Source organism: Acanthopagrus latus, chromosome 3 (assembly GCF_904848185.1).
Source record: "Acanthopagrus latus isolate v.2019 chromosome 3, fAcaLat1.1, whole genome shotgun sequence".
Lineage (NCBI taxonomy): Eukaryota > Metazoa > Chordata > Actinopteri > Spariformes > Sparidae > Acanthopagrus > Acanthopagrus latus.
In genome coordinates, this window is record NC_051041.1 from 9418789 (window position 1) to 9431312 (window position 12524).

The window sequence follows — 12524 nt, forward strand, 5'->3', positions numbered from 1 at the left end:
ATTAATTAAAACATTTCAAGTGTAAAAACAAACATTTTTTCTGAAGGGAAGAGGGCACAACAGTTGTTTTTGTTTTGTGACAGTCAGGTGAGTTGTTTTTATGCTAACACATAGTTTAGTTTAAAGAATAACTGCCAACTGATAAACGTCAGCGACAATATCTGAAACTCTAAACTTTACAGCTTTAGGAGTGACCCAGTATGTGTGTCTGCTGCTTCTCAGGTGTGAGTGTCTGAGGTGTACATGATAACACGACACCTGCCACCTCAGGGAGTTAAGGTCAGCAGTGGTGAAATGTGACCTGCTGCAGGGGGTCTGTATGATGGAGACTGACCTGGACACAGGCAGGATGGACCACGGCGAGAGCACCTGAGGGCAAGTTTACAAGCTTGTATGTGGGATTGAATCTCTGATACAAAAATGTCAATACACCAAGAAACATGTAACCCTGAATGGCCTTTATCTCAATGTTATGTTATAGTTTTCATAACTTCTTTTCCAAAAGTTTTGATCATTAATTGTTTATTAAAACATTTTTCCTTGTAACATAAAGGTGCACTACATAGTTTTGGGCAGGAAATTTAAATCAAGAGAGAAAGATGTTTGTTGGCTGATTTTTTTTTTTTTTCATGCCTAAACAAACTAAATAACAAACTGACCTTAAAGGAAAACACAATTTCATACTGCTTAACTTTGCTTATGTTAATGTGCTTTTGATTGTACAATCTTTTACATTTACTGAGCACTTTTGATACTTAAAGAGGCCATATAGTTTTAGAGAAGAAGTCCATACTCAGGATTAGAATATTTACATTATTAATGAGGTAATAATACAAACTCAGAATTATTTATTTTTTCCATAACTGAATAAACAAGCTGTTAAAAAAGAATAAGGTACCCAGAACACTGTTTGAAGCTAGAGATGTGGCAGGTAACACAAATGAAACTGTGTTGTCCTTTAAGGTCAGTAGGTCATGAAAACAAAGAGAGTTTGTTTATTTACTTTGTTAAGGGCATTTAAAAGATAATTCTCTTCCGCTTAAAATGTCTTTCCCAAAAGTACATAGTGCTCCTTTAATAATAATAATAATCATTAAAAAAAAAAACTTTCAGGAGGAAATTGTCCAATTAAAGCCTTTATAAAAGAATATATGATAAAGTTGAGATAAAGGCTTTGATGCACCTTGAAGACTTTTAATCAAGTAGCAGTCTGTTCATATGGGTGACTTTCACTTTGACCAAAGTAATATTGTCACTCAAGTATGACTTTGGGTGCTTTTTATTCTACAACACTGCCCTTTAATGGCCAAGCGGTTTGATGTGATCATTGAAGAAGAAAATCATAAGTATGTGCACCTGTGTACTGGGTAGCCTATCAAAAGTATAAGAAACCTGTCGATAAACGTCTAACCGACGCTGATGGGCAGTTTTCTCCTCCTTCGCCTCGTCTTGGTTGCTACCTGCGGACCTGGATGATCCTCATCCCGGCTGCGCACCACGACCTGCAGCCGTGTCACCACAGGGGGGAGGGCGCGTCCACCCGGTGGGGAGGAGGGGGAGGAGGAGGAGGGAGGTGAGCGGACGCAGTTATGCCAGCAAGCCGATTATTGAAGGCTACTGAGCCCTCCCTGTCAATTTGCGTCCGTCCTCTCATCTCTCATGGTCCAGCAGAGGCGGACAGGAAACATCTGAAGTTTATTTCCACGGGCAGAAGGCTTCTCTCATCACAGGAAAGTACTTTTTTTTAATGGACGCTGCAACTTTTTATGGATTATGTGTTTGCGGTACTCTGTAGAGAGCTGAAAGTGACATCCTGGTGCTGAATATGTTGTAGTTGCTGCAGCTTTTATCATTCTATCCTGTTTAAAGGTGTTTTTTTCTGTAAAGGAAGGTATTTCTAAAAGAATGCATCACGCGGAAATGGCAGCTGCAGTGATCTTTATCAGTAAGTGAACTTTAAAAACTAGGCCCCTTTAAGTCCAGATCACAGGGACGGCAGAGCCCTCTGCGCTTTGGCCCGTTTAACGCGTAAAATGAGCCTCTCCAGGAGCGCAGATGACCAAAAACGCGCCGGCGAGAGCCCGGCGCACAAACAGGAGTCCTCCAGGTACCGCAGCTGGAGCAGCCTCCGCTTCTCGAGGTGGAGAAGCGGTTCCCAGAGGACGACCCCGCCCGCAACCCCGTCCCCGAGGTCAGAGAAGAGGAGCGAGGTGACCAGGACGCTCTTCTCCTTGGTCCAGACGCACAATGACGACTACACGGCGGATCCCGACGGCCTGCTGGACACCAACGTGGAGGGCGAGGTGGGCGTCGAGGAGGTCGAGCCGGACCAGTCCACCTACTTCCAGCGGCAGTTCGGCTCCATGCTGCAGCCGGGGGTCAACAAGTTCTCCCTGCGCATGTTTGGCAGTCACACGGGTGTCGCCGCCGAGCAGGCCAGGGTCAAGAGCTTTGGAGTGTGGATCATACACCCCTACAGTGACTTCAGGTAATGATGAGGGTGGATTATCCTCAGAATTTCCCAACCACGGTTTCCCCCCCAAATGGGCAGAACCGCAGCAAAACTCTGTCACACAAGATTTGTCCCCAGTTTGTCACTGATCTGTCATAATCTTCCACTGAACACATCCAGTTTTTCATCCAACCAGACAGCCTACAGTGGGGCTCAGATCCATTTCTTTCCAAGGACACACTGCAGTACAGCAGCTGATGTCATGGTTCCTCGCACATGATAAGGCGATGAAGGGATTTGATTAGTGATACAGTATATAGGACAAGATCATCAGGATTATGGACACCACTGGTGATTCCCTTTCTCCTTGTCCACCAGGAGGGAGAACCGCATTCATTCATCCTGATAATTTAAGTGATCCAATGCACTCAATTTGAACCCAAAAAAAAAAAAAAAAATCTAATCATGTCTTACTCCACTTTGGCCCCCGCCTTTTTGCGGGGTTGGTCAGATTGTTCAGCTGTCCAAGGCCTGTTTGGGCGACATCTTAGCAAGTCCATCTGTGCGCTCGCTAATAATAGCCGCCATCAAATTTAAACAATTTTTAAACATCCAGCCCTATGCCAGACAGAGGATAAACCCGTGCGTGGGGATTATTGCCCATAAGAATCTCTATAATTCCAATCTTGCTCTATTATGCAATAATACACAGACAGCTGAGGGGGGGATTACTGCAGGCCTGCTCTCCTTAAACCGTATGCTCCAACTTCCTCTTTTAAAATGGATGAGTTGGAACAGCACGTTTTCAGCGATCAGCTATCCTGTTCAGTGGTTAATAGCTGGACCTATGTATCATTTTGAGTCCAATTTGAAATTTGTAAATGACTCTGTTATTCTCAGGAATTGATGACTCTTTTGTGAACCTATGTATTTTATATTGATATTAATCCACATGAAGAGACAAAGCTGGAGGGATTCATGGCTTATATTCTGTCCAACACAATCGCCAGGATAAATGGTGGCGGTGTAAATGTCTGTAATCCACGAATACAATGAAACTTTTATTTATAACTCCATGTTTCTAAAGGTTGAATACTGCACTGTGATGTATAAACAACACTTTTGGGGGTTAGGAGCAGTTATGTTTTGGCTAAAAATATCTGTTTTGTTGCCCAAAACACAGCTGGAGTTGACCCAACTTCCTGTCCAAAATATTTGCTTTTGTCAACACAAACACGGCTGAAATTTCTCCAGAGGTCTCCCTAAAAAAAGGCAGAGGTGTCCCGCTTGCAAGTTTTTGAAACACTTTTCAATAGTCAACCCAATCAGCAGAATAAATGTTTGCTAAGTACGTTCCTGCAAGACCACACAGTTTCTATTTCTACAGTAAGGTTCAAGCACACAAGCACTTGTTTAGAGTTAGGAAAAGATCATGTACCTGTTCTGGTCACCACAAAAAAACCCCTGGAGATAGTTCGCCCACTTGGTAGCCTTGCTGTAATAACACCAGCTCCTTCCCCATCACTTCCTGTTGTGAAAGTCTGCTACAGCTTGGTACAAAACGTCAAACTTGGACCTATCGGTTTGCAGAAAAAGTTCAAGCGAATCTCTCGCCAAAATGCAACCTAGGCTTTTTTGGTGAATGTATGGATAGAGGTACATGGACAATAAAAAACAAAGGACCCTCCCTGGAATCCAAAGTGGCGACTTGCACCCACCTTATATAATGTGTTTTAATCAGTATGCCACCACAACGGCCCTCGTGTCAATTCTTTATCTCCTCATTTCTATGCCTCATCGTGTGACTGTCATGGCCGGAGGCATCATGTTTTTCAGGTTATCTATCCGCCCATCTGTCCCGTTCTCTTGAACAACTTGAGGGAATTTCTTTAAATCTGGCACAAACATCCTCTTGGTCTTAAGGATGATCTGATTAGATTTTGGCGCTCAAAGTCACTGTGACCTCATCTGACATAGTTTTGCCGTAACACAAGAATTCATAGGATTATTGTAATAGGAGAAAACAATGGAGATGGACTGATGACATTTTATATCCAACAGGTCAAAGGTCAGCGTCACTCTGACATCATAATGTCCTGCAAAAACCCTTTTCTGGCCATTATCCAATGGCATAACCCAGAAAAAGAAGGGGAGATTCTACGTTGCATTCCTGATGACAAATGGCAAAAAGTCAAACCTTTCTCCTGGCAATGAACAGGTTTTCCCGCATTTAAAAACCTGCATACACACACTAATTTTGGTGTTAAACTTGTATAATCTTGGGTGCCCACCTTGAGAATGTGGCGATTGGTTAGATCCTCTATGCTGCCGGGATGAACCTGTGTGTGATGTATCAATGTTTTTATGGTATTGAGCTTCAGGTGATTGTCACTACACCATAAACGACCCAATCGCCAGAATAAATGTTGGCAATTCAAGTTCTGGCAAACCACATATATGTGCTATGTGCTATGTTGCGACTTTACATTTCTTTGGGACCAATTTTCTTTTATGTTGCGACAGAGTTTGGATTACGCTCTGGTTAGAATAAGACACAAAAATCATTGACAAGGTTTGGAAAAGTAAATATCTGTTTTGTTTACCACCGGCTGGAGATGTTCACGGTCTCCTTAAGATATCCAGTTGGGTCACGCTTACACGTGCTGAAATGTAGTCTCGAACTGTGGTCACTGGCTTGGTTACCTTCCTGCAGAAAACACAATCCACCCGACAGTTGCTGAGATATTTCACACCATTAATGTCACAGTGGCCCTAGAGGAAAAGTTTGGTGATCACTTAAGTCATTAAGGTTCATTCTCTTAGGACCATGGACGTCTGTGGAAACCCTGGTGGCAAATATGTAACCCCCCTTGAATTTGACTTGTTTAGTTTTAAATGTTATTGCCATGAAAAGCCACAAAGGAACCTTCGTGGACAAGCAGATTCAAGTCTGGATTCAGACTCAACATTAACTGCTGTCAAACCACATTCCTGTTCCTATTCCAGCCTCATTGTTTTTAATAGCTTGTCTAAAAGGTTTTGATGCGGCGAAAATTTATTTCTATATTCCCCGTCACACTCATACTAAAGCGCGCACGCTTTCAAGCGATAAACAGCTGTAATGCAGCCTGGAGTCTTCGCTGGAGTTAGAAGCAGCAAGCAACCACTAATCTGCCACAACATTAGAAGAGACGCTAAGTAGTCTTGTAAACCAGCGTGTTGACACAGAGGACATGGATGCGTTGGAGGGACGGAGGGGGATCAACGTGAATGAGAACGAGGAACTAATCTGTCAGTTCCTGTATCTGCGACCGGCCAACAGAAGGAGGTCGTTTTCTCACAGGGTTCACATTGCAAGGGGTGGCGGTAATCAAAAAAAGTCTGGTTCATATTCTGTTACTGCGCCTCTGTAATGCAAGAGAGGCCGAGAGTCAGAGAGCGAGTGATTGACACTCGCTGGAAACAATCTGCGAGGAAACTCAAACCGTGTAGGCCCGTGGTGTACGACGAGACACCGGAGAGCAAAAGGAAAATGGGACTTGTATGAAATGAAGCAGACAGTGGCGAGCGCAGCTATGCGTCTGGGCTTCGGCATCCTGGAGGCAGCAGACTGTGTATCAGACAATACTCGAGGTCATGGCGGTTTTTCTGTTCTTCCTCGTCTTCTTCATTGTCTTTTTCTGATAGTATATCAGCCCAGTGAGGTAAACACCATACATATTGGATGAGAGGGATTCCTCCTGTGACAGAAGAAGATGTTATGGGAGTAAGGGTCACTCTGAAATGGGTCATTCCCTGGATGACATGCTGTCACCCTGATTGGATGACTTCATCTGACCCCGATGGCTCATTTTAACTCCCCACTTTTGTTTTGTTTTTTGTGTGTGTGTGTGTGAAACAGCAGGAAACACAATTCACTTCCTGTTAAAACGAGGACGGCTTAACGTGACTTCATGACTAGAATCTCAACCTCAAAATATTTCATCTCACTGTTTGTTGGTCTTTTTTGGTCAGGTAGCCACCTCTCTCCTCATTAAACAAGCGTTAAGGGTTAAGAAAAGATTATATTTTGCAGTAAAATAGCTGTTTTGGCTGCTACAAACAGCCGGAAATTGTCCCGAGGTCAGCCTTAAAAATATCCGGCGGTGTCACGCTTACAAATGTTGAAACGTGCTTTCACACCTGTAACTTCTCCACCTCCCGGTATGAAAGTTCAGGTCAGAAACATGTAAAGTCAGCGTAATATGGCACATTTTGTAGGATTTTATCCTGGCGACCGCGCTTAGATGGACGATGACAGATTTGTTTTTTTGTTTGATAATAAATCAACCCAAAAGTTTTGCCATTTAATCAACATCATTAGACACATTGGATCATTAAATTTGTGGCTTCACAGGGTACACAACACAGGCTATACATAATTTATATGTGGTGTATCATTTGTTGATCAGCTATAGCCACATTTCAGCATCAGTGATCATCGTATAGTCAATATAGTCAATGGAAAAAGACATGTATAAAAAAGTCTGGAGATTTGGAAAATGAAACAGTTTAATTAATTGATTACAAAATGTCCTGTGCATTAGGTATTTTGCACATGTGCCAAATTAATTTAATGTTTTTGAGTTCAAATATCTTCATTTGGGGGCTTTTCCAAGCAAATATTGATCCAGTGTATGTGACTGTTTATGCCACCCCTCATCGTCTCTATGTAGCCCTCTTGACAACCCATGAATAATACTCTGAATCTGCCCCCACTGCACAGTAATCACGGAAAACTTCACAGAAAAAAGTACTTTTTCTGTCTACTCACACACCTCAATTACATACAGTACAAACTGGACTCAATTCTGGCCGTCACACCTTAAGCACTGAAACAAGGAGCTAAAACTTCAAATTGCAAGAGCAGTTGTTGTCAGACGCTATGCTACCTTCGTCACAGTCTTCAGGGTTCGTTCCCTCAGTGATGTTTGACTGAAGATTACAGACACTGGATGCTCTGTGCAGCTATGGAGTAGACGAATAACATCTTCACACTCCTCTTCTGTGCAGGTTTTACTGGGACATCGTGATGCTGCTGTTGATGATGAGCAATCTGGTCATTTTGCCGTGGGGGATCACCTTCTTTGAAGACCAGAACACCATACCCTGGATCACCTTTAACGTCCTGTCTGACACTCTCTTCCTCATGGACCTGGTTTTCAATTTCCGCACAGGCATCGCAGGAGAGGACAGCCACATCATCCTGGACCCCAGAGAGATCCGCATGCATTACCTCCGCACCTGGTTCCTGGTGGACTTCATCTCCTCCATCCCAGTCGACTACTTCTTCCTCATCGTCGACCTGGAGGCCCGGCACGAGTCGTCCGACGTGTACCGCACCGCCCGCGCCCTGCGCATCGTGCGCTTCACCAAGATCCTCAGCCTGCTGCGTCTCCTGCGGCTGTCTCGACTCATCCGCTACATTCACCAGTGGGAGGAGGTAAAGGAAGGGGAGGGGGGCTCAAGGCGACAAACAGAGCAGCACGCATCACAGAGGTTAATGTTGTTTTCTTCTCTCCTTGTCAGATTTTCCACATGACCTATGACCTGGCCAGTGCTGTGGTGCGTATAGTCAACTTGATTGGCATGATGCTGCTGCTGTGCCACTGGGACGGCTGCCTGACCTTCATGGTGCCGATGCTGCAGGACTTCCCCTCAGACTGCTGGGTATCCAAAAACAATATGGTGGTGGGTACACGTTCATTCATGCATACTCACATACTGCACATGTATTGTGTGATATGCAAACCTAGATAACCCGGTAGATCTTTATACATGAGCGGGATTGTCAATTTCCCAAAACAAAATCCCATAAAGTCTCCCTAACAAATCAGCGATCTAACAATGAGGATGATAGATACTTTGATCCAACATCCACCAAGGCTGACATTATTGACATAACATTATTTAGATTTGATGCATTTTATTCTGGATGAGCTGTTTTTATTCCTTGGATGGTGATGGAATCATCCAGTCCGAGGGAACGCTACCCCTTACCCTAACCCTAACCCCTCTTGGGTCACGTCAAGAATGTTTATTACCTATGACTGGATGAACAAACTGGTCTTTCTGGTGCCATTCAAGGGAAATCCTGGGTGCACAAACATCTGCTCAGGAGAGCATGGGCAACTGCAACAAAGTTAAAAAAGAGACGAGAGTAGGATTGTTCTGCATGCAGAGACTTCTTTCAAGCCTAAATCATTCGAATGGAAATGGCAGCTGCAGTGTTGTTATAGCACGTTTCGTGACACAAACACTACATATAGTAAGAAGTGACAAAAAGGTCGTTGTGCACCGCCATGCTGTGAATTCATGTGTGTTTATGCCGGTGGAGCTTGGGGAGTTTTCTGAGTTTCCCAAGCTTGGGGAGTTTTCCGACTTCCGACTTTGGTGACCGTTCTATTGCACTGGTTTGTGTGGAAGATCTTTTTTTCCCCGAGTTCAGGAACGATAAGATGCGGCATACCTGTTCCCTGTCTTTGTGTTAAGCTAAGCTAACCGACTGTGGGCTGTTTCTCACAGTATATTCACCACACATACATGAGAGTGATGTCAAACTTCTGCACCAAAACACTCAACATGCAAAAAAGTGAAAAAGTGGAATGAACAGGAGCCTTCATCTGTAAGAACAGGCCTTTCCCTTTTTCACCAAACAAAATGATCATAGCCAGTATATTTTATCAGGACAGTGTTGCTCTGTCCTCTCTCTTGTCCCTCTCAGAACTCTACTTGGCACATACAGTACTCCTACGCCCTGTTCATGGCCATGAGCCACATGTTGTGTATAGGATACGGTGCCCACCCTCCAGAGGGCATGACTGACGTCTGGCTGACCATGATCAGTATGGTGGTCGGGGCCACGTGCTACGCCATGTTCCTTGGTCATGCGACTACACTTGTCCAGTCCTTGGATGCATCACACCGCCAGTACCAAGAGAAGGTAATCACCTCCGTTTGACCAAACTAAAACAGTTTTTTTTATTCACGGCCTCAGTTTGTTTCGTGTCCCCGGAGCTTCACGTGGATGCAAATGTGATTCTGGCAGTGAGGTTTAATATCACGGCCATGTTTTATATTATAAGCTTGCTTACTTGGTCGTACTTAATTTGTGGACACTGTGCCAAAAGCCTAGAAAATATGTATATTATCTAATGGATTCAACGACCTTAACGTGACCCTCTCCGGGGGATTTTCACAAGATAAAGCAGAAGGGATGATAGACAAATGGCAGCACCTTTGTTCTGGATCACTGTTTGCTAATGCCCATTACAAATGAGTTTGTAATCCACTTAAAACAAAAAAAAACTCATCTAAACAAATGAATGCGTAATTGTTGTGCTACAGCAAACACATGGTAGAAAATGTGACTAAATGTGACATCTGACATCAGCCCTGTGGAGTATTGTATCCTCATGAAGGTCAACTCACCATGTGCTTTCTACAAATATTTTCAGTACAAGCAGGTGGAGCAGTACATGTCATTCCATAAACTGCCTGCGGACGTGAGGCAGAGGATCCATGATTACTATGAGCAGCGATTCCAAGGCAAGATGTTCGACGAGGACAGCATCTTCGGGGAGCTCAGTGATCCGCTGAAGGAGGTTCGGTATTCATTAAACCTGAGATCTGACTTTACTGTCTTGTCACTCTCTTCCTGTTTAGTGCCCCCACAGATGTCAATTTAGGCCAATAACATCAACATATGAATGAATCTGCTTGTTATTTTTCATTCGTCGTTTTAAATTCATTGTTTAACGATGAACGACGAGTCCAAAGATGTTCAGTGATATGAAATATGAGATTCTCACACACGAAGCTGATAAAGATAAAGATTTCTTGGTATCACTCTGACAACGACTAAACACCTCTCTTCTTTCTCTCCCTTGCAGGAGATCGTCAGCTATAACTGCCGTGGCCTGGTGGCCAACATGCCCCTGTTTGCCAACACCGACCCTCATTTTGTGACGGTCATCCTGACCAAGCTGCGTTTCGAAGTCTTCCAGCCTGGAGACCTGATCATACGAGAAGGAACGCTGGGTCGGAAAATGTACTTCATCCAGCACGGCACGGTCACCGTTGTCCCACGTGGCAGTAAGGAGATCACGCTCAATGATGGAGCATATTTCGGGGGTAAATCATTATACTGACTTTAAACTTTATTCGACAATAATTTCATCAATTAATGGAGAATTCATTTATTTGTTCTACTAACAGTCTCCAAACCAAGGATATAATATTCATTCTCTTCACAGCTGGAAAAAGGTTTTTTTGCTTCAAAAATGACATGAATTAAGGAACTAAAATGTTTTTAATTCATCAATCAATTAATTCTTAATCAACTCATCATTTCTACGCACATGAAAGTCATGTTGCATGAGAGGAAAGTAAAATGACACATTCCCTTTAAAGATTAAACTGACTCTCTTTTCCTCGGTTCAGAGATCTGCCTGCTGACTCAAGGACGACGCACAGCCACAGTGAAGGCCGACACCTACTGTCGCCTTTACTCCCTGAGCGTGGACAGTTTTAACGAGGTCCTAGAGGAGCACCCTCTGATGAGGAGGGCGTTTGAGAGTGTGGCAGTGGACCGACTGGGCCGAGTCGCTCGCAGACCCAGTTATGTGCCCCCCCCGCCCGAATGACTGTACCAACAGAGAGACTCTGGGTAGAAATGTGGAGGATATTTGTCGCATTCTGACTGAACTTGACTACATAACAAAGAAACCTTTAATATATATATTTTACTGATTGCTATTAGTGCTCAGTGATGGACAGCGTTTTCCCTTCAACTCATTTCATTTTGCGCCAGTTCTCCCAGATGTAAATACTGCTTCAAGAATCATTTTCAGTCGCCTGTTTGCTTGCTGACAAAACAATTTCCTTGTCCATCCCCTCATTTATCTGAGAAACTGGGAGCACACGGGACACCAGCTGGGCAGTGCATCATACAGCTGTATGGCGCTGATTTAAATTATCCCTCAGATCTGTAGGTTGCATCAAGTCAGGGTTTAAAACTGTTGTTCGCTGAGGATAAGCTGCTGTGACGTAACAACTGTACAGACAGATTATATACAGTTATGCACTGATGTTTAAATTAAATCTCATTGTTCTCACATTTGGAGCTTTGGAGAAATCTCACTGATAGACGAGTCTACCTTTAAGTTTCCTTTCAATTAGCACCTTAATCTGTTTTTTTTTCTTTTTTTTACATTTTGTTGGCTTTTTATTAATTTCAGTAGGTTCATTAGCAAATAACAATGAGCAATTTAATATTCTACCGCCTGTATGTAAACAAACCAAAGCAGCTAAACGTATTTCAGCAATAATTTAAGTTAGTTACTTTGATTTTCTGCTCATATGTCAACATTTCTGCTGTGAAAAATGTCTCTGCTTAAGACACTGCTTTATCTTTTTTCTGATTTTACAAAAAAAGATTTTACAAATGTGAAAATGGCTTAACACCAACAGGCTAATCTACATGAGTATGGAAAAATACTGATATCGCTAAAATAGGAATAGTCTGAATATCTATAAGTCACTTCTCTTCTGCATGTGTGCTATTATTACGCTAATGATAAATATGTGTGCTTTTTCAAGGGAATTTAGTGATGCAACGACAAAAGCCCTCAGTCATGAAATGTCTTACAATTTATGATAACATACAGTAAAATTTTAATTATCAATTGATCTGTTCAGAATTAATCAACGTTTCCTTCTTCATTATTTAAACTTTCTGATGAAAGATCCTCGTTCCGATGCTGTCATGTAAATACAAATATTTCTACCCTTTAAACATGATATAAAAATGTATTTTTGCCTATGTAGTTTGTTTCACAGATGTTATTAGCACACACACGCACTCCACGGATGAAAGAAATGTCCAGATCAGTTACTTGACAAAACTATCCAAAAGTGTTCCCATTATATTAGTGCTGATACTGTTGATGGGTATTAAGAAAATTTTGATATGGATACATTGGCTGATACTCCTAAATAAACCAAATGTATACATAAACACACATATTAAGGA

General features: G+C 42.8%; 1 protein-coding gene across 1 annotated transcript; it reads left to right on the forward strand.

Moving 5' to 3' along the window:
- Positions 1 to 1592: 1592 nt before the first annotated feature.
- Positions 1593 to 12265, forward strand: hcn3 (hyperpolarization activated cyclic nucleotide-gated potassium channel 3). Its single transcript, XM_037092498.1, has 7 exons — positions 1593 to 2488; positions 7505 to 7934; positions 8021 to 8182; positions 9216 to 9434; positions 9949 to 10095; positions 10384 to 10624; positions 10934 to 12265. Exons 1-7 carry the CDS (start codon positions 2034 to 2036, stop codon positions 11134 to 11136), a joined length of 1857 nt encoding a protein of 618 aa, XP_036948393.1. The 5' UTR covers positions 1593 to 2033; the 3' UTR covers positions 11137 to 12265.
- Positions 12266 to 12524: the final 259 nt, after the last annotated feature.

Excerpts from the sequence above, each read along its gene's own strand:
- hcn3 (XM_037092498.1), top strand. The coding sequence starts at position 2,034 with ATGAGCCTCTCCAGGAGCGCAGATGACCAAAAACGCGCCGGCGAGAGC. Across the intron at positions 2,489-7,504 it reads CACCCCTACAGTGACTTCAG|GTTTTACTGGGACATCGTGA; the intron begins GTAATGATGAGG and ends TCTTCTGTGCAG. Across the intron at positions 8,183-9,215 it reads TATCCAAAAACAATATGGTG|AACTCTACTTGGCACATACA; the intron begins GTGGGTACACGT and ends TGTCCCTCTCAG.